This window comes from Pseudochaenichthys georgianus, chromosome 9 (genome assembly GCF_902827115.2).
Source record: "Pseudochaenichthys georgianus chromosome 9, fPseGeo1.2, whole genome shotgun sequence".
NCBI classification, from domain to species: domain Eukaryota; kingdom Metazoa; phylum Chordata; class Actinopteri; order Perciformes; family Channichthyidae; genus Pseudochaenichthys; species Pseudochaenichthys georgianus.
In genome coordinates this window covers 36,056,489-36,079,572 of record NC_047511.1, presented here as the reverse complement: position 1 = coordinate 36,079,572, position 23,084 = coordinate 36,056,489, and the positions used below count along the sequence as shown (strand labels likewise).

Below are 23,084 nucleotides of genomic sequence, written 5' to 3'. Positions count from 1 at the left end.
CCCCGATTGCTGAAAGCTTGAACATTCTGTCAAAGAATTGCCAACAGGGAGAGAGCTGCAATGATTTCAGTTTCATGCACAAATGCCTTCGTTTGGACATCGCAGTAGTAAGCACATACAATACCGTAAGTCTTTTGGGAAAATATGTAGGTTACACTACAATTGTTGTTAATTCAATCTGATTTGAGTGAAAACCACTTACATTTGAGAAGCGGATACATAGCAGCACGCTCTAAAACTCGCCTTTCTGCAGTTCAAGGCGTACATTATTATCTCTTACGTTACAACAAATATTACCTTTTTGTTCCATTCATGGATGTGTAAAGATACGTTATGGTGATTAAGGTAGTATAAATATATTAGGAACGTAGCAGAGACAGCATTTGCAGAACCCGGAAGTAGCTATAACGTTATGATACTTCCCAAAAAAACGAAGAAAAAGAAGGCTTCAACCTTAACCCCTAAAACATAAATCCCTTTCTCCAATAGAGAAATGTGACTCTTTTTCTCATAGGTCCACATAATGTACAGTATCTTCCACTCTTTTGGTGACGTATACATCTGAAATGTTTGTGGTGCACTTTTCCCTCTGAGTTTTCACAACATAGTCCCAATTCCCTCTAACCAGCCATGGCAGCATCTTGATTCCATTGAAAACATGTTTCATAAATCCCCACCAACCCCTCATTCACAGACACTCCAAGGGAGATCCTCATGTAAGAAGACATCTGTCAGATTGTTAACCACACATAAATAATGTTTTGCATTTTTTTACTGCAATAGTGTGGACACAACCTTGGTGTAAAAAGAGACAGTCTTCCGATGGATTGCAGGTTTGTAAAAGCAAAAGATAAGCAACGCTCACATTGCTCTTCATGTGATTAAGTATAGTTTACAGTGGATTTAACTATGTAAGCTACATCCCAGTTAATGTCACAATACGCCTTTCTCTAACTTTTGATACAATACAAAAAAGATCCATATTCACTACCGGTTTGATAATTCAGGGAATTTTTATAGATTTCTATTAAAAGTAACATATCAGAGTGTGTGTTGAATCACTGTCCGAGAGTCGAGAGAGCAGCTCTTCCTTATGCATTGATACTGCAGAAACTTTGGATCAGTTTCAAATATTCAGTATTGATACTTGCGGGTTGCTAATTCTGATAAAACTCATCAGAGCATACCTGATAATATTGCAGTCAAATCAAGGCATGATATACAGTGGGGCAAAAAAGTATTTAGTCAGCCACCAATTGTGCAAGTTATCACACTTAAAAAGATGAGAGAGGCCTGTAATCTTCATCCTAGGTATACCTCAACTATGAGAGACAGAATGAGAAAAAAAATCCAGAAAATCACATTGTCTGATTTTTAAAGAATTTATTTGCAAATTATGGTGGAAAATAAGTATTTGGTCAATAACAAAAGTTCATCTCAATACTTTGTTATATACCCTTTGTTGGCAATGACAGAGTTCAAATGTTTTCTGTAAGTCTTCACAAGGTTTTCACACACTGTTGCTGGTATTTTGGCCCATTCCTCCATGCAGATCTCCTCTAGAGCAGTGATGTTTTGGGGCTGTCACTGGGCAACACAGACTTTCAACTTCCTCCAAAGATTTTCTATGGGGTTGAGATTTGGAGACTGGCTAGGCCACTCCAGGACCTTGAAATGCTTCTTACGAAGCCACTCCTTCGTTGCCCGGGCGGTGTGTTTGGGATCATTGTCATGCTGAAAGACCCAGCCACGTTTCATCTTCAATGCCCTTGCCCCATAGTTGAAGTGTACCTAGGATGAAAATTACAGGCCTCTCTCATCTTTTTAAGTGGGAGAACTTGCACAATTGGTGGCTGACTAAATACTTTTTTTCCCCACTGTATATTCTTTATGTGCAATCCTTTAATATTTGAATTGAAAAGAAGATTAGGTCAAACACTTTTGGAATAACATTCCTTATTCATTGCAGAGTTAAACCTTCTTTAATAAAGTATAGATGTTTTATTGTATGTTAATTAAGCTGAACTGCAGTTTAAATGGTCACATGGATTCTTGTCAGTTTTGACCCTAAAACAATATGGAGGTCGTATTATGCATTGGTCTCTTTACTTTTACACAACCACAATCTTCACTAAGAGTTGCTTTTGTGACTGAGCAGAGGTTTACACTTGCAACTTATTCCTTTGTGAATATTTGAGATATGAAATGACCTGTTATGTGGATAGATAGCCAGACATTATATACAACATTATACAGAACAGCTGAGGACGAGCGGACAACCCTTTGCATGCTAGTAATGTTTGTTTAAAAGGAATGCTTTTTTTAAATTAGTAATATCTTCAAGGTTTTGAATGCAGAGTTAAAGTTAGTGTGATCACTGTTTGGCTTCTCACTCCTATCCTTTGTTGCAGGACATTTAAAATGTCTTTGCGAATAACCAGTGGTACAGTTTCTATTCTCAAATGTTTCAATAACTGAAGCATATTTGTTCTTTGTGTAGTTTCAGTGGAGTTTATATTATTGAAATGTATTAGACGAGTTAACGCACATACCTGTATACTCTTAATTTTCCGTGAACGAGGGTGAGGTTGCGTTGCAGCTTGTATTAAATGATTGTGCCATCATTGGCGCTATTGCTGCTCAGAAACAGAATACACATTTCCAAAGATGTTAAATATAGATCTGAAACAATCTTAAATGCTTTTTCTACTATATGGGTTCAATGCATATTTTTGAATTCAATACAGGAATTATGAGCCAATGAGACAAAGAGCAGGACCCTGAACAACAAACACTATATCACAGTCCCCTCTGCGAGCAGCACAAATATAAGTAGTAAAATGTCCATGGTCCAATTACAGTAGTTCTTTAAACATAGTGTTTGTGTAAAAGCATGCATCGGTCAAATTCTGGTCACACACACCCTTAACATTTAGGCCTTGATTTATTGTGGTGTGTATTATCTTTGCTTATACCGTTTCTATTTGTCAAGTGGCTTAAATTAGCCAATGCGTGATAATAACAATCAACAATAGCGAATGACACAGTCCGTTGCTATTAAGTGCTGCACTGCTTTATTCACCGAGTGATCATTAGAGTTCTTCTTTAAATCTTGGAGCCATTGTGTAGAAAGCATGAAGGGAAAGTCCAGTGGAAGGACAATGAGAGGAAGACTGGCCTAATTGTCTAGGCCCATTAAACAGGTAGTTAACTGCCTTGGCTTTTCTACTCTCTATGAACTCCTCATTTAAGTCACTATGCATAATGAGAGGCTTTCTTTGTGACACATTTACCTAGTACTTCCTGCAGTTATGTCTTGTAGTTTTCATATGTGAAAGAAATGACAATGAAAAGGTTGAGGAAAGAAATTACAGAGGGAGTAAGTTAAGAGGATAAAGGCTGTGTCAAAACTGTAGGGGAGCAATCGTTGATGATTTAAGCATTCCTGTGATTTGGTCCGCCAACTGAGTTACTGAACAGTACGACTTTGGGATTGACTTTGAAGGTTTGCGCGGCTCTCCATTCCTGACATACAGTGCTGTTTATTTAATTGGAGTGTCCTTCTGTCATTACCACAGGGTCATCGTCCCTGCACAACAGATGTTACAGTAACTAATGAGTAGCTGGGTTCACTTTATGAGGTTAAAGTTGAACCCTTCAGCCCCCTCATCTTGTTCATCCCCTTTCGTCCAGCCACACCCCTTCTCAAAGCACAAAGGGTCAACTTTGCTGCAAGGTTTTTTATGCATATGCACTGGTGTGTGTGTGCCAGGGCTCTGCTGAATGTCTCGTTTTAAATAACCTGGACCACCTGCTCTGTCAGCATATAGCATGGGGGATGCAAAGAAAGAATAAAAATCAAAACGACGTGCTGTCACGTCCTAACTTATAACACCGAGTCCGAAGGCGCTCATTTTCATTTTTGAAAACATGTCCAGCTTAGCTAACTACCAATTTAGCTGTCCTTTTCCCTGTATCCCCACAAACTATGCCCTGTAGTTAAGCAGGGGAGATGTTCAACTCACCTCTCACTTCACGTGGAAGCAGTAATCACGTGTTCTAGCCTAGACATCCGTAATAAAGTAAAAGTTCTCAAGACCCCTGAGAAGAATAATAGTCAGTACATGTATGGAACAATGTCATGGATCATATTGAAACCCTTAGATCAACATCGTTTGTAACTGATCTGTTGAACAAAGTCTGCTTCTGGAAGGATACTTAACTTTAACTGCAGGAGTGAATCCGTTTGCCAGCGCATAAGGCCGAGGGCAATGTGACATTTAGCAAACAGGCTTGCTCATTATGTAGAGGAGTTTAGTATTGGCAAATAATGATTTAGTTAAGAGTGTGATGAAACATCACTGAATGCTAGGACCCATGACTTGCCGGGCTGTGATTGTCCCTTGCTTGGTATTTTCAAACATTATGGTTCTTCTGGAAATGTTGAATTTTCTCCCTATCCAAATCAAGTTTACGGTTATTATTAATCCCTGCAGCTAAATAATGGTTCAACTTTCTTCTACAGTGTATCATATAGTTTGATTTATTGTTACAAAGCAATGTGAGTTTTACATGCTTTACTGAGCATACTCGAGGGATGTTTCCAGACTTAAATCTTGTTGTGCAAACTGATGTAGTTTGTGTGATTTAAGGGTATTCAGACTTAATATATGTATACTGTGGATCGTTGGATAGCTCTTCTCTTCACACTGACTAAATTCAAACAACAACTTGGCCTTTTTCGGTATTATTCTATTTATCTTTAATAGCTTGTAATTAACTTGCTGTAGGTCAGGGAGCCCCCAACCCGCACACAAAACCTGCCAAAAACACAGGGAGAGCCCTATTAAAGACACACAGGGACATGTTTTTACCAAATCCAAGAAGTAAAACAATGAGGCCCATTGATGCAACTGGAGGATCAACACACATTTGTAACATCAAATTAGCTTGGTAAGAGGTCCAAGTCATGATCCAAACCCACGTCATAACCTGCACACAATGCCACGGACCTGTTTCTGGAAAATGTATTCATTATGGTTAGAGTTTCTCATCTCCCATCTTTGATTTCTGCAGGTCATGAGTGGAATAGTTCAACAAATCTCTGTAGGTGCAGCCACCCCCTACTTCCTGCGAGTGGACTGGGCCGTAGACCTGGGTGCTGGATTCACATTAGCTCTCACCGATGGACACTCGGCGTGGATCGGAGAGGGTAAAGACTTCAGATATGCAAACTCAAAAACAGATGAGGAACCTACAATTGTTGGCTTGTGTGTTCTACAAAGACTTCAATCTTTTGACCATTGATTAGACTAGGTTGTCACCAGGTTAGCATCATCATCAGACCGTCCAAACTGTGGAGGCACCTGGCTGACCCCATCCCACAATATTGTAGCTGTTAGTCCTTAAACAGAGGGACAGCAGTGACCTTGTTCCATCATCCTTTCCAACCTCAGTGCTGCAGCTTACAGGTGTAGAAAGTAGATTAAACTCTACAAGGCTAGTCTTTGTATGTGCAAGTCAATTTTCTGTGTGTGTGTGTGTGTGTGTGTTGTAACATATGCACATTAGTACCTTTTCTCTGGAAGGACACCTGGAACTTAACTGCTCTCTAGTTTTCTATTGCTGTCCATCTGCAGAGTTGACAGGCAGAGATGGGGTTGTGACAGCTATGTGCGGGCTTCTGGGTCGTCAGTGTTTCTGTGTTTGATGTGTTAATTGGGACCCTGAGCCCCGTGTGAGCAGCTGTGCAACAGCTGATGACATTCCCCTGGGTTTCTCTGAACGCTTCCTTTTAAATCTGCTTTCACATGCATTCACGCATTGCCTCATAATTAATGTTTATAGTTTTGCTCTGCAGTCTGCCATCACCTCTTTGCTTTTCTTTCAACTGAACACTTGAAAATGATGCAAAAATGAGAAAAATGCCTTTTATTTGTGTTCAGTTTCAGAAGATGAGGTGACAAAAGAAGCCAACGACTTGGGAGCCACAAGGGACAGATATGTTGAGGATCTTCTTCAAGCGCTAACAGGAGGCCCAGGAAGTAGAGGAGGAGGAAGGAGAAAAGGCGACAAGGCTGTGTATTCATTCCACGTCACAACAGATCACTGTCAGCTCTCATATCAGAAGATCTGTAATGACATCTCGGTGAGCAAAAGCTTTTGGGTAGATTCATATTATACCGTGTTATAAAATCTTCAAGGTTAACAATATGGTCTAGGGGACGAAACCTTTATATTTTTAGATTTTAAAGGTCATATAAGAGACAAGGATCAGCAGCTTGAAGGCTGTTTTCAGATAGACAACATCACTGCTTAAAGTGCATGGCTCATTTTTTATATTACTATCGGGCTGCTGCTTGAGCACAGCAGTATCGTCAATGCAGAGGGGAATGGTAAAAACAAAGTAGGGTTGATTTAAAAGAAAAAAAAGGGTGTACCTGACTTAACTTTGGCTGCAACGCAATTAAACGTTATCTGGCATGTTGTCGCCTATGCGCAGTTCTGAACAATTGCTTTGTAACGTGAATGACATTATTCTTTAAAGACTTTCAAACATATTCATTTATATTTTATTATCTGTAGTTTGATGACACTGACTGAAAATTCACTGTTTTGTTTCATTGTTCAGTGATAGATAACACATGTCGTACCGAAAGACGTATAGCATACTCATTAACTAAAGGTGGTTAGTTTAAGGAATCTATACCTACAGATTAGCTCTAATGCATTTTAATTATGTCAATCTATCAGTACTTCACCCTTAAATTCCACATCATGCACTCCCCTGTGTCACTGTCCCCTCAGGTTAAACACATCTCACGACAACTAAATAGAAAGGACGTCTTTTTTTTTTACAGGGGGCTGTTAAAAGGATGAGGTTTATATTGTCCCCACATTAAAGCAGAATTAGAATGGCTTGGTTGCCTTCAGGCCACTTTGGAAAAAGCCAGAGATAGGAATCATTCAGTCGTCCAATAGCAACAATATAAGGCAGTTGTCTAACGGCCACAGCTCATAAACATTTGGGGATAAAGGTTTACTGATTGAAGGTTTGTTAAATTGTAAGGTGGAGCTAGCTCGAGTTAATGTAAACAATTGGTTCCCCACATGAAAGCGCATATTTTCTTGAATTTATGTTGTCTTGAAATATACATTACATGCTGTGCTAAGGGGATTCTTGCATAGTTCATAGTGACAGGTTTGAAGGAGTACAGGTCATAGCGTTCCAATTGATTTTGTGAGAGGATGCTTTTGCCTCCGGGAGGCAGGTCACCAGGGGTCCTGGGACTGATGTGAAGGCAACAGAGTCCAGAGGGAGAAGGCCAAGGGGGTTAGGAAAACTAGAGACCATAAAACTCTGATTTATGAACAGGACAGTCCCATCTAACAATCTTAGACAACAGTTGATTAGAGTCGTATTCTTTTCTTTCCCCAACTCCCCCTGGCTTTCTTTGTGTCGGTGAGTGTTGGGTATACAAGTGTGCCTATGTGTGCATGTTTACGTGTCTGGACATGTGCAGAGTGCAGACATACTGTGTCTCTTAGGGGAGACAACCAGGCTATTGGCCTTTGACATTCTTGACAAAACAATTATTATTTATGGGACATTTGAAAGATCATCGTGGTAATGAAATGATAAATGGATCAAGAAACAAAAGACATTTTAAGCAATACATATTTTGTTGTGTTTGTATGCCTTCCCTTTCACACTGAGAAACACACACAGGGCTTTCTTAATGGAATAATAGATAATCAATGTTGACTTTAGTTTGCAATGGATTTGTAATGCTTTGATTTTTGGAACCCTTTTTGCATCACTTTATTAAATCACTTTTAGTTCTGATTACATCACCAACCACAAGAGCGACTCACACATATACAGCAGCCATCATTTGACTATTGCATTCCAAATGAAACAATTTCAAAGGTTTTATCATGAAATAAATAATCTCTCTCATTTGTGCAGGGGGAAGCCAAAAGGAGCAACGAGACCACACAAAATATAATTGACAGTTGTCCAAATTTGTCTCCCCAGTCTGCTTTTCAAATGTGTATTTAATGCTCATAATGTTGCTGAGAGTACTCATCACTGTGTGTGTGTGTGTGTGTGTGTGTGTGTGTGTGTGTGTGTGTGTGTGTGTGTGTGTGTGTGTGTGTGTGTGTGTGTGTGTGTGTGTGTGTGTGTGTGTGTGTGTGTGTGTGTGTGTGTGTGTGTGTGTGTGTGTGTGTGTGTGTGTGTGTGTGTGTGTGTGTGTGTGTGTGTGTGTGTGTGTGTGTGTGTGTGTGTGTGTGTGTGTGTGTGTGTGTGTGTGTGTGTGTGTGTGTGTGTGTGTGTGTGTGTGTGTGTGTGTGTGTGTGTGTGTGTGTGTGTGTGTGACACCTGCTTCTTTTTCCCCTGCTCTCCTTTTTTCAACACCTTAGACTAGAGGTTCAAAAGTGGAACATATTTTCCCAGCCAGGTAATTTGAGGTTCCAGGAATTACCAAAAATTTCCTTCAGGATTAGAAAAAAAAGGCTGGAGACAAAACAGGTGGCAAACTTAACCTGACATTAATATTTTATGAATATGACCCCAGAGGTTGTAATGATGAATGTCATTTGGGTGTTCCTTGTTAAATGGCTACTAAGCAGGTGTTTTACATTGCCAAGTCAGACATTATCTCCTCCTTAATGTCTGTTTGAGTACCAATTGATGGAGAACTAAATATTTTAGTTCTGACACTTGCTTAAACAGACACCTAAACTTCTAAGGACTTTGAAACATGTTATTAGAGTTAAAGGATCGTCTCTGTCGGTAGAGAGTTTTAGAGATGTTCCCTTACACAAGTTGATTACACAATAGGAGCACAGTATGTACGTTTAAGGCCTGGCATACTTTATTTGACATTATCAGTTAATACCTGTTTTACCTCTCTTTTAGTTTTAAAGAACAAACAGGAAAATGCTATCAAGCGCTTTGACAATAAGCATGATGGTCACACACATGTTGGAACCGGGATCCAGAGGCTTCCTATCATTTTATGAATATTGTCACTCTGTGTTTGAGAATACTGAGCTGCACATTTCTCACTTCACACTGACTTTCGATCCAGGGAGACGGAGGCTTTAATGCTTTACAGTTGTGGCAATTAAAGCCACAGGAGTCTGGGTGAAAGCATGTGACACTGATTGTCAATGTTTTATGTTTTTCAAAAAGCACTTGTGTTATTGTTCACTGGGGATTCCAGCTGTGCAGCATTACGCCACAAGTCAATGTGTTTATATTATGATTGAATTATCCCAAATGATGAAGTGTGAAGTTTACAATATGTGTTTGTTTTGAATGTGTTTGTTCCTTCACAGCATTTGAGTAATATTTCTAAATGTGTGGGCCAAAAGCAAAAACCTTACATATACAATTATGATAATACTTTTAGCAACTTTAATGTGGCTAGTTTTTCTCTTCCCTTTCTTCATGAAAGTATACATTATTTGTAATTGTTGAAGTTCACCTCTTTTTTTACACTTTTACACCATCCAGTGCCATGTGTATATAATAGCATACCTCTGTGGATTTTAAAAACAAATGTCTACTGTGCAAAAAAAAATCTATATTACTGGCACCGAACTACAGACATTGGAGATCATCATGGTTTCCTTTATATTTAAAAAACAGGTATGTCCTCTTCCAGTGTGGTGGCCAGCCTCTGATCCTCTGTAAATTGAGACAACTCATTGCGGTATTGAAACAGTTGTGATACAGGCATATATCATTTTAAATACCAATCTAAATTTACCAGAGCCTAAGGTTATGTTTTCAAATACAAACGTTAAATTGTTTATCGAAATAAGTTTTTGAGGGAGGTCCTTTTAGTCAGCTAGTAAATCTATAATTAATATGAAACCATTATAATATTAATAATGGATTACATTTTTTAATTAGAGCGCTTTTACAGGTGCTCAAAGCGCTTCACAATTACATATTAGACATATTATTATAACATAAGACCTTCCCTTTGTGATTGTTTAATGCATCATCTGCATGCTTTAGCAAAAGAGCACCATCTGCCTGCAGCTGTTTTCATAAGCCCAATTAACCCATTATGGGTGTTAGCCATGTAGCGGCCAAATAGCTTTGATTGTGGTTTCAGACATATTATCTATAGTTACATGTTTATTTCTTCTTCTCTTAGATCAGTTAATTTGCTGGTTGAGAGATGCATATAGGCCTTGCTTTAAATGTCATTGAGCCAAGTATTCTAGGCAGATACCCGAGTGATCTTTGACCATTTTCTGCCACTATCTGCTCTGGTACTGTGCCATCGCTTGCCCTGTGTTTACGGGAACATGCAAGTTATCTGGCACCGTCTGAGTGCTGTCGCCCCTCACCTCCTTCTCTTTATCTGCCTCACGCCTCTGCTCGGTGGGCGATGGAGCTGATGGGACAAGTTGATCTCCGCTCTATGCCCACACTTTCCATTCTGAGCACCCTTGAACACTGTGTCTTTGTCATCACGCTCACACTGCCCATGCATTTCCCTAGACAAAATAACTTTGCGATCAAATGAAATGAGCTAACAGTAAAAACAATATTATTTGAATCGGCTTCCTTTTTGTCAGCTACTGTTTGAAACCTTAATCTATAAATTCCAGTGATGGCAACTGACTTTTATATTATTCATTACTGCATATTGATTAACGGGGTCTTTGTCCTCTGACCTATCGTAGATTTGGTCTCCATTGATGTGTTGGACAGTGTAAAAGGAAAGCTTTGTGTCCTCTGTGCTCACATTGTGGTGTGGTATCTTTTTCACTTGGCTGTAGTTCTTTTGGCTTTGTCCTCCACCCCTACGTCTCCCCTCTCCACGGGTTTGACCTTATGATCTGGCTAGCTGTCTGGTGATGCACACAACAACAGATTGTTAGACCACGCCCACATTGCCCCTGGCTGTAATGGAGGACAAATTTAACCTAAATCCTGGAAGATTTTACATTCACATGTTTTGCTAAGTATACAATGTAGTCTCTTTTGTTACATTTTCATCCAAAAAAGTACATTACAGTTTTACAAAGACATGATATCCATCTCAGATATATTAAGAAAGCATTGATCTTAGTATGTAAACAAATCAGCCCGTCCTGTCAAATAAGGGTCATATGTTTAATCTTGATAGAGGCTGAAAAAACAGCAATGAACAGTTTTGTAGTTTTTTAAGTAACAGTAGAAAAATGTGGCAGTGGGTCGTGGATCAGAGACACAGTCTGACCTCCCACACCTTTCAGGCAACAGTGAGCAGACTGACCTTTATCTGTATCTCTGTTTCTCAGGAGGGAGGCAACGGCTCAAGAAAACAAAGCTATTTAGCCCTTTCCTGTATAACAAATATATTTAATCAATGAAAAAACAACATGTATTATTATTTGACACTGGTATGTAAAGTTCAGAATGCTGCTTGCCTACTTTTCCAGATTTATATTTTGTTTAGTTCTTGTTTCCTCTTTGCTTGCTGCACAGTAAGATAAAGGTAAACTTTTGGTAATCTGGAATTCACATGTTTACTGCAGGAAGACTTCTAAGAAACCCTGAAAGTAAAGACATTTAAACACACTACCTTTGGTATATCAAAGAAGGAGCAGAAGAAATAAACAGCAGCCTCAGTTTCATCAATGTTAATCCAGTAAATAAAGGTTGTGTCTTCAGCAGTTAACACATCTCTGTATCTGCTGTCTTAAACTGGTAATACCATGTTAACACGCCGGTTAGGAAGAGTTATGGTCTTGAACTAGGCCAGTGGGTAAAACTTTGATGACAAAGTTTAACATATGACATGTTAATTTCGTGAAACATGTACAGTAAATGTAGGACATTACACATTTCTTTGAAGTGTGGAAATATTGGAGTATTCAGTCCAAAGCCTTAACATTATACGTTCTCATGTGGCTGATTTATTGCCAAATGACTTTCCTCTGGCAGCAAAGTGAAGATTGAGGCACAGGTAGTAAAAGGGGGAGGAGGGATTTTGAAATAAGATCAAAGCTTTCACAGCTATCACAGCCTCCTATGAGTGCATATAATAATTTGTAGCCTACAGTAGTGTGCAAGTTAGTATATCTTTGAAGCTGACGTGATGACATTGAATAACTATTCAAACTAATAATTATGAGGCGCTCATGAGGCATTCTTACTGGGCCTCTTCCTACACCAATCTAGCTGTCTACTAATAATAGTGGACCATCTAGCACAAACACTGAACACACTATGCCAAATTGCAGATGAGGCTCAGTGTTACACGGATGTCCTACAAATACCTGCGAGGAGCCTGCACCGTATCACAGGGACATCTTGATGTTCTTCTAGATCTTTTATGAGTTCTCGTGAAGCTAATCCTCTTTATTTCCTGGGTGGTCTCCTATATGTCCCACCCTATTAGGTCGACTTAAATCACTGATTTTATTTGTATTTGATCAGCCCGGGTGCAGTAGCACTGAAAAAGCTCCGTCACTATTCCAAAGTACTTTTTTACAGAATTATTTATTTATGTTATCCTGGAATTATAGGCCACTGAAAGGAATCATTACCTTTAAGGCTGTCAGTAGTCAGAGTTTTAGACTCATTTTTTGATGAGTGATCCCTGGTCTGCTCTCTCATCTCGTGCTCAAAAAACATGTGAGGAGGACGCACATGAGCCTCTGTGCTCACTGCACACGTGTCTGAATGCAGAGAGCAGTAAGGTGTATTGAAGGTTAATGGCATCCAAGCCCCTAAACACAAGAAGAAGACCACATGTAAAAAAGACCCGTCTACAGACACACTAATGGCTCTGTTTGTAGGGACAGTGGTGCTTTAAACTAAATGCTAGCTTTAGCATGCTAACATTTTAACAGTGACAAAGCTAAAAGCTGACTTTTAAGCATGTTTGCTAAATTAGTTTATGGTTTTATCAAAACACAAAAGATATCTGAAGCTGATTCGTCTTGCTAATTTGCTCTTGTTTCATTCAATATAAGCAGGGTATTTCAAGCATTAAACAATGGAGACACGTTTGTATTGTTAGAGACACTACCAAAGAAAAAGGTAGGGAAGATGTTGCAGCGATGTGAAGCAAAGGTCCACTTAACATGTCCAGGTTCAACAATGGAGGGGAAAGCAGCTGTGTGGCCTGCCAGGACAGAACTGGCACGGGACAAAAATGACAAGTATTTTATGAGAGCTTTTGAAGATGGCGGCTTTATTACATTAGGTCGGCGACCCCGACATAGCCCAGAGAAGATTTAGCACCTCGTCACCTTCTGGTTTCCCAGTGCATTGAACAATACCTGTGTGCTCGTGTACTCATGAGTTCTTGTTATTGTGCGTGTGTGCGCATTCGTAGAATCTCCAAGACGACAATCAAGCAAAGCTATTTGAACATTGGTGTGGCAGCTTTGATGTGCACACTTCAAGTTGACTGCTGTTTCTGAGCTTCAGTGTTTTTTCTATTGAATCATAGCTGTTTTCTGTAGATTAAATCCTATTTTGCCTGTTAAAAATCTGAGTGCCACAGTGGAATTTAGAAAATGTTAAGCATTAACTATATATTTGGAATCTTCCGCAATTTTCGGTCGCTCGCTGCAATGCCTGAGCCCTGCTTTGGGACTTAATGCCAAAATGTAAACCGAATGAGGAATGTTTTATGACATCTGAAGCCTGTCTGTGATTCCAAAGTTTCACAGACAAGATACAACAGAGAGGAAACTGTGAACGATCTTGCATGATTTACTGGTGACTAATGAATGCATCCTGTATTTCAACAAGACCGAAGAAATACCTCGACTTTAAAAGAATCCCCCACTCACATCTTCTTGGAATGACGTTAAGGTGTAAATGCTTACTCGTTTTGAACTGTAAGCTGAAGAAGCTGGTTTGGTTGCGATATTATTGCATTAATACATTATTAAATGAATTAAGTACTTTTTCAAGATTGAAGTGCTAGATGTGGTTTTCCCAGGTAACTTCCCCCAGTTTTTCATACCTGGTACTAAAGGGGAAACTTGGACATGTCGTCTTAAAACGGTCCTGTTGTCTCCTCCCAGTCTGTCATACTCAAAGGGAGGCTTGCAGAGGTTATGCCTATGTTACCATGTGCCATTCACTATCTTAACTGTAACCTGTCAATGCAGAGTAAGGACAGTCCATTACTGAGGTCCTCCCACATTGCTGAGCTCCCCAACTGTTAATCATACAATTTGCACTCTTTTATGATTTGTGCTCTCTCATAATGCTTTGTTCTTATTCTTCTCTTTCATTTATTTCTTCAGGTTCATTTGGGTTCAGTAGAGCTCCAGCCAGCTCCAGACACTCTGGAGCTGAAGCGGGAGATGATTGGTCAGTCTCTAAAGTACAGTACAGATCTGGAGTCCAAGAACTGCCAGCTGTTGGAGGAGAACCGTAGACTCAAACAGGAGCACCAGAGAATACTCAGAGAGTAAGGAGGAAGGAAACCAATGCTGTGTTTTTAGCTAATGGGTTTTAAATATGAAAGAATATGTGATGGACAGCAAATATTAAGTTCAAATGGAAAGTACCCCTACAGCATGTCATTATTTTCTTAAGATGCGCTGGTATTTCTTTGTTGGTTGTCTTGTTTGCATGCAAACTCTTTTTGCTTTTTAAGTCGGCCTGCCAACCAGAATGACATCATCACTGGTCGCCCATTTGAGAGAATTAAGGGCTCCACCCTGTGATGCAAACCGGGCTTGTAATTTCTGGGAACTAACCTCTAATGTGCGTATTTCAGTTAAAATATGACTTCTTTTCTTTTTTGTGTGTAATTGATTGTCTGTTCTTTTGGTTGATTAGCCAATGAATGAAGCATTGTCAGAGATGGAGGATAAACATTAGTCATGTCTCCAGGGGGTGGAGGCATCAGCATCACTGCCCTTAACAAATTACTCCCAGAAAACACAAACAAAAAAAGCATTTCAAAACATGCATCTGTCCTTCTGTTTTTGCGTGAGCACATGTGTTTCCATGTGCAAGTGGGCGTCCAATCACTTGGATATATGTTTTTGCATATACACTTATGTATTGTTCTCACCAGGCTGGGGCAGCAAGTGGAGGATAAGGAGATGTTGGAGGGGAAGATGTACTCACGTTTTGTCTTGGTGCTGAATGAGAAGAAGGCCAAGATCAGAGGCCTGCAGGAAGCTGTCCGCCATCTCCAGCCCACTGAAGACCAGCAGGCAGATGGAGAGGGTACACATAGGTCAGCAGACTGGTTTCGCATGGCGTTTATTATTCTGTCATGCTCTGGTTTAACTGGCTAGCTTTTCTACTCAAAATGCAGGTGAACCAGTGAAATCAGTTTTATTTAATGTGTTTCTCGCAATTTATGATTTTCTGTTAATCTGATTTTCAGATCCACTGATGTTTTTTATAGCTACACTGTACTTGGATGAAAGGTTTGACTCACAATAGCTGCTTAGCTTTTGGCATAGCTGCTTGTGGTCAATACTATACATATTGAGAGGTGATTACCCCAAAGGCAGTGTCTTCTAGAGAATATTCAAAACTCAACTACATTTTTCTTCTTAGTTTTTTTCTTCTTTCTCACTCAGATTTTTCTATAGGAAAAAGTTTCTGTTCTCAAATTATTTTATTTATTTTAGTGACAATGACACAACTTATGGCGAAGACGACGGTCAGGACAGAAAGCAGGAGACGGTTCAGAGGATCCATCCATCTCAGGAGCAAACTCTTCTCATCACAGGTGTGTGTGATGTGTTAAGAGGACTGCTTTCTATTTTATTTTTGTGAATAATTGGCTAATACAAATGATTAGTTTATAATCAATTACAGAACAATCTGTTTAGAACAGTCTATTGTGTTCATGTTTTCCTGCGTAAGAATATGTTGCAACAGCATAATCAGTGAACACAACCAGACTGAAACATCTCCTTGCCCTCCTATTACTCAGAATAAAGCAACGAGAGTGTTCCTCTAGGGATAGGGCAGAGCCTAACCAATGCAATTCATAACATGATGAGAATTGGTATTACGTTTTATATGTGGGTGTGAGCTCTACTGTATCACACTGTAGGCTGAAGCATCATTTGGGATCAGGTGGCAATGTTGTTCATACTTAAATCACTGCTTATTTTTCTCATACAGTAGTGAAACATGCAGATTAGAGGAAAAGAAAATAACTTAAAAAAGAAGGAAAAGATTGTTAGTAAAATACATATATAAATAATTATGATATAATCATACACATACTGACATACATTTATCAATAGCCGTCTCAATTTGGGACTCTCATAGGTCACCTTTATGAAAATGTACTGTCACCATCACTGCATTGTGCTCCAATGTCCCCGTTACTTATGCATGCGCCATGTTTGGCGGGGCAGGGTGTAAGAATTTAACACGGCAACACTTCGCCCATTCCTGTTACTCCTTGTTATGTCATAGGACAAAATGTGAGTCAGTATTGATGCAGACTTAAAAAGATGTGTTACTGTCTAATAAACTTGACAGTTGAATGTAATTGATCATGTAAGCAGGGGGTTTTAACGTAAACTTAAAAGCACAGCGAGCAGAGAGCATACCCTCGGGAAGCCAGGTTCTGGGAAACTCTTTTCTTCGAGTCATAAACCCACCCAGTCTGCTGTTATTGCTCCGGCCAGGAGGTGGTCTTTCCTCTGCATCATGCAGAGGTGGCGTGATGTCACAATATCTGAGTCATACTCCCTGTACTACGAGTTGCAATCTGCCGGGGTAACCTACTGATCGCTCGCTGACTGGCTGCGTTTGTGTTCAGAGCCAAACTCAAGTCCCCCGAGTTGCGAAACATATTAATGAAGCAGTGACCTGTTGTTTGGCTCTAATTGTCTTCACTTTCACTCACTAACACAAACATGCACACACACTCCCCCTTCAGTGCAGAGGGATGACGGTTGTAGATTGCGCAGTATGGGTCTTGGCTTACACACTTTGTTGTTTGAAGTGTTTTACAATGCTTTCTTGTGTTCTCAGCTCGTCCGTCACCTGGCACTTATCTTCATCTTCATGCATTGTGAATTTGCTTTTATATTCTCTCCATTTTCTGCATTATGGGTGTGTTTCCAAAATAATTTTAGTATTTACACTAATTCAGCTGTCCGGCAAATCTGTCTCTAGGCGTTTCTCTTTTGGCCATCACTTGACCATCGTGGAAAACACGTCACAACTTAATGTCAAATGTGTTACAATATGCTGATACATGCCTAATGCATTATTAATTCTTCTTGCTTATATTGTGCAGCTTTACTCTGGTTACCCTAGCAATCAAATCAATCACACCCACCTTCCCGATAATCTGAGGACAAGAGCCAGGACAACGTTTTGTATTTACAAATTCAGTAAACACATACAGTAACTACAAAAGGTACACTTTAGTACATTTTAGACCTCACTGACATTTGTTGAGTTTCAGGCCCCCCCCCCCCCATTTGGCTGTCTTCAGGTAAACCCACATCAGAAACCGCTTGCATAACAGCAGTTTTATTTGCATTAAAAACACAAACTTTCCCGACATAGTTGGCTACACAATTACACTTTGACATGCACGGCCCCAGTTAACCTTCGTGCCTCGGGTGTGTTTCATATTGCAGAGGCCTCTTAAGAGAGTAATGACAGGGCAGATTTGGAGACAAAAAAAGAAACTCTCTCTTTGACCTGTTCCCTCCAGCATCTGATAGTGACAGCAGAGGAAGCATATCACTCACACTGAGGTGACAGAAGATGAAAGAATAGGAGCTTGACACAGGGGAAGAGAGAATTGGAAAACAATCATCCATCAGATGTTCTGTAATGTCAGACTTAGTTCATTTAACCCCAAATATCAACAGTAGCAATCATTTCAGCGTCAGCATCATCCGTCAATCTCTCAATCTGACAGCAAATCAATTCTCTTAAGTATTTATTTTTATCTAACACAACTGCTTAATCTGTCAATCTTTGAGTCTGAATGTGCTAGCAGAAGCGTTAAAGGGCAAACAGGTGTGTTTTTGAGCCTGTCTGGATGTAAACCATTTTATGACGGGCCTCGTTGGAATGTCAGATCTCTGTTCCAGATAAAGGTCCCATTACTTCAAGTGTGGAGTTGTCCAGGGTTAACAGAGGTTATATGAAGCCCAGAGACTCCCTCAAATGTTACAGAATTGACACAAATGGAGAATTGGGTTTGAGCAGTGAAACTGGAGAATTTGGACGTTGAGAATGACAACCAACGTCCCCCCAAAACATGTTGATCGAGACATCCGAGTGCAGGAATTCAGACTCATTGGAGGAACTTGCAGTCCATCAGAGGTCATTGTGAAAGAATGTGAATAGAATCGAGTACCTTTTTGATGAACAGTAAACATGCTTTTTTGTATCAACTGATTGATAATTTGCTTATATAAGTGACATTATTAATCAAAGATGCATACAAAATGCAAAGTAATAACATACTAGAAATGATTCAACTTTATTTTCCAGACGAGGCAGGACAGTTACACACATTAAAACATGATTCAGTAAGAGTGTGTTTTCTAAACCGTGTGTGTGTGCCTCTATGTGTCTGTGTGTGCTGTATTGTATGCAGGTTGTAATCTGGTGAGCCAGGGCATCTCTATGGACCAGACTTTTTCTGATGAAGAGGATGAACAACCGCGGCGAAAGCGAAGATTACTTCACACCCTGAGCCCTGAACCTTCTGAGCAGGAATAAAGGCAGGTTAGTCAGGTAACCAGTACAATCATTTTATTTGAGTGCATAGCTGTTTTGTGGAGCCTCTCTTAAATCACAGTAGCAGTACAATGACATGGCTTTTCATTGGAGGTGGGAGAACAAGATTATATTTTGCAGATTTTAAAGTAGCTCAAATACAAACAAATTATCAACAAGACACAATAACATATCATTTTATAATATCTCCAGGCTACTTTCAACCACAATACAAGGAATTTATTTACATTTCTTTTTTATTATTTTCTTTTTTAATGCTTAATGTCTTTCATTTTTTGTAAAGCACTTTGAATTGCCTTGTGTTGAAAAGTGCTATATAAATAAACTTGCCTTGCCTTACATCTTAGTTTTTTTTAACCCTGTTAAACATTTCACAAATGTTAAAATGGCCACCTCTTCTTAATAACTAGACCACACCAATATAATATATTTGTAATATTCTATCTCAGATGTTCACTACATATCGTGTGAACAATTACGAATACATTTCTATGGGTGGGAACATTTTAAGAATTCAACTTGAGAAAGATTGACTCACTGGTGGGCCTGGCCGGGTTTGAGATATTTATCAGCTTCTGTTAATGTTTGGGTTTACGGAGGTTTCTCCTGAACATCCGGCTCATGCATACAATGTTGTGCGGTCTCTCACTACATTCACCAGCTGCATGTTTTCTAATACTGACGCTCTGCAATACAATGACCAGAGGTTTTTGGACTGCGGCATGTCTGACTTGACACATGCTAAGAGCTTAGTCCAAACAATGACAGCAGTAGCTATTGAATGTTACTTAAAACCTGAACTTATTTTCTTATTTGGACCCTTACATTTGCATTCTATCATTTTTCATTTCATTCAGGCTTGTATCAAGATATTGAACTGCATTTCCAAAGTACGCGAATAAAATATTGCATTTGAAATGAAATGTTTGTTTATTAAGTGCAAATAATGAGCCACATATTGCTTTCTTCCCTTCTGTCTTCTCCATCCTCCTCAATAAATAGATACCATTAGGAACGAAAAGCCTAAATCGAGGCTTTTTCTGATAAACAAGTTTTCTTAAAGCCTCTCCAGCTATGTGGCAATATACTTGTGGCGAGTCAACCCTCACCTCGATACACACAACCATAACAGTGACAACCAGGCAACAGAGTCCTGGAGGTGTCCCCAGCTTTGCTCCCAGATTTGGACCCAGATTGAGAAAGTCACCGTCATCTGGTTTGCTTTAACTGTGACAATTACCTGCTACAGCTCTCATGAGAGCCGAACTGCTTGTCTCTTGTCTTCAATAAATCAAAAGACGACCAACTAATGACGCTATCATTTTCCAGACACTTCAGACTGTGTGCTCCATTGTGAGCTGCCGTCAATGCTTTGCCCAGATACGTTAATAATCATGAGACAACAGCCACTTAACGTCCTCCAGTGCTTCCTCAGGAACTGCTGCGGTTGCTAATGACTTGGAGAACAAGGTAGAGAATCTGGACCAAGAGTATGGAAGCAATATCTCAAGAGCTTCACTTCGCCCTGAGCTTGAATTTGGCTGCCAAGCCCCTCCACCTTGTCTCTGTGAGACTGAAACAAGAGTAACAACTACTGAGGGACAACAGGCTACACCCAGAAAAAAGGGTGTCACCAACATCGAGACGAAGCTGCCTTGTTGCTGCTTTTTCATCATGTTTGCTGATGTTTTCCCTGCTCTTTTCATTATGAAAATAAACCATGTGCCATCTCTTTCATTTCCTCTTTATAAACTAGCATTTTGCGTACAATCATTTTACCTCCTTTTCATCTGCCCTTTTATTCTGTAGATGTTTTGTGGCCCAAACTCACTGTGTGGTGTTTTGCAGAGGGTTAATGAGCGTATGTTGTCTCTGTATTCTCATCCTAACCTCTACCTTTACTACCATCTTTAGGTCCTAAGGTCATCACAGTGTGTCTTCACACTGACAGTAATGAACCTCTGGAGATTTACTCGGGTCTTCATCTGACCATTCTACCTTTGACTTCTCGACCTTCCTGCTGTCTTTATGATTTTGATGATACCTAAACGTCAGCTGAAGACTACGGGTGGCCGTCTGGATAATCCCACAACACGCGCTTGAAGGTTTAGTAATCCCCACAGGAATGTCACACTGTCTCCTCTATACATCCCAAAGGCATTTTGTGAGCAGAGGCCAAGATCAGTTTCTGAGGATGATTTACAGATGAATGCATGAAGGTTTGATCGAGAATAAGACAAAGATTATGAAACTCTGTTAATATTTCACTCACTGGTTTTATTTAAAATGTTAGAGCATGCTTACATGACTACAGAATAGTAAAGAAAAAATACTTATTTTTCTTAAATTCTTTTTTTAAATAACCTAATGATATGTTTTCTTGTGTAAAATACATTTAAATGTTTCTCAGCTGATTCAATCATTTGTATTTATTTCATGTTCTAGAAATGTATTTAAATAAATATGAAATATTTTAATTGGGATAAAAATGAAAAGTTGTAAATGTTTTGCAATATGTTTTAATGTTTTACGTGGCAAGGCATGTTCATTTGAACTTGACTTCAATACACATTCAAACATATTTTTGCCTTTTCTGTATTTTTGAAATATGAAGTCACTGCCTAACAGACAAAAAACATGAATAACTGTTTGTAATAAATAATAATAAAGCCGTAAATGTACAACAGCATGGCTTTTACATTAGGTCAGTAGAGGTCAACGGGGCTATACAGCACGCAGCTGAAAGGGTCAACGCTGTTTGTGAGAGAGCGATGAAGGCTGTGCCAGTCTGAAATTAAACGTTCAGTCACATGCTTATCATCGTCATTCACTTACTGCGTGCACCTGTAGGATTCCCATCATCCAGGGAAAGGACAGGAGTTGTCCTGCTGTCCCGCCGCAGAGCTGCAGTGAGACAGAGCGCTCTTTGTCTCATGGCTGCGCTCATCGCTCACTGCCTTACACCGTAATGTCTGAAGGAACTTCACATTACACCAGTAAAGTTTGAATACTGAAGAGGATGACTCATTTGAAAATATATTAAGAAATACTCTGTTATGACTAACCGTTTACACGTTAGATCAATTGTTGAATGCTTCCACTTTTCATTATTGCACTTTATGAGCAATCCAGTGAAATGTAATACGGTTTATTGTACCAGTTGTGTGAGGCTGCATTTTCTTTTATTCCTTTTTTCTCACAGTGGGGAGTACCACTGCTTCTGCTTGGGGCAGCACACATGGACACATGGGCTTTCTGTTTAAAGGGGAATCGATTTTAGTGCAACACAAAACCAGCCGTTCGCCTGTCTGCTGGACCAATTTGAGTTGAATTTGTGAGGTTTGTTTTGTGTGTGTGTTGTATTTTTGAGACCAACAAGCTATCATTGCCCACATAGGCTACAAACAGAACAGAAATCTTACTTACTTCTGACTTTCACTCTGGTCTTTTTCTGCCTTAGTCTCCAAGCTGTGTCAGTGGAAACAACTTTCTGCTGTGTTTCAACCCAGTCATTAAAACAGCCTTTTGATCATTGCAAATAACAGTGGTTTTCTCTTTTAGATTCTCGTGTGAACTGATTGGTCTCATTATTTGAATTAAACCAGAATGTCCTGCAGGTTGGTAGTTGAACTTTAACTGTGTGATAATGACAACCCGCTGCAGTGTGCCCGAGAGAGACTTTCTATTTGTTCTCATTGTGAAGGAGTTGTAATAAATATAGAGTTTTGTTTTCTTTAGTCAGATAATGCTTATATATCCCTTTAAATATGAGAAGCTTGAGATATGTCTCAGATCTTTGCTTGATAAGATACATTTTTAAGTTTCTTAGTGAGTTGTGTTATTTCATGTCTTTGCATGTGAGAGTGCTAGAAAGGAACATATATCATGTATGCCACCCAAGTATTTTAATGGGTCACCAAAACAGATTTTTATTGCAGTTTTACCGAAACATCCTTTAAAATGGTAATTGGAACCAAAGAAACCAAAATTACTTTCTACAGTTGACTGGATTTTCTCACATGGCTATAGCAATGCATTATGTTATTATCTCAACTTCCTCTTGGTCAGAGACCAAAGGATCGACAGGCTTTCCACCTTGACTTCTCTCGTGTCGGCCTAATTGCTGCCTGGCTTAATAACTGACTCACACAACCATTTTTTCTGTGGCTGAAGTGCAGGGAGAAGCATGACTCCTGTGGGAGCTTTTACCATAGGGACTCCCATACATGTCATAGATCACACGCGTTTAAACACATTGGTGCCAAGTTGTCAAATATGACACAAATTTGATTTGAAATATTGTAATCCTGAGTCCCTAGAGTTCATGTATAGGGTGACAACGGCAGAAGGAATG

General features: G+C 39.5%; 1 protein-coding gene across 8 annotated transcripts; it reads left to right on the top strand.

Annotated features, from left to right (window-relative positions):
• Positions 1-3: 3 nt before the first annotated feature.
• Positions 4-22,272, top strand: xrcc4 (X-ray repair complementing defective repair in Chinese hamster cells 4). 8 transcript variants are annotated; one of them, XR_011643853.1, is made up of 10 exons: positions 4-125; positions 784-833; positions 5,077-5,212; positions 5,946-6,148; positions 14,281-14,447; positions 15,063-15,227; positions 15,631-15,731; positions 18,588-18,727; positions 20,645-22,069; positions 22,191-22,226. XR_011643853.1 is itself a non-coding variant. In XM_034090717.2 (9 exons), exons 1-8 carry the CDS (start codon positions 83-85, stop codon positions 18,710-18,712), a joined length of 990 nt encoding a protein of 329 aa, XP_033946608.1. In that variant the 5' UTR covers positions 4-82; the 3' UTR covers positions 18,713-18,714; positions 20,645-22,271. The 8 variants fall into 8 exon arrangements, 7 of the variants coding, with proteins under 7 accessions (XP_033946608.1, XP_033946605.1, XP_033946604.1 ...); XM_034090717.2 differs by having other exon boundaries at positions 18,588-18,714; positions 20,645-22,271; XM_034090714.2 differs by having other exon boundaries at positions 18,588-18,718; positions 20,645-22,271.
• Positions 22,273-23,084: the final 812 nt, after the last annotated feature.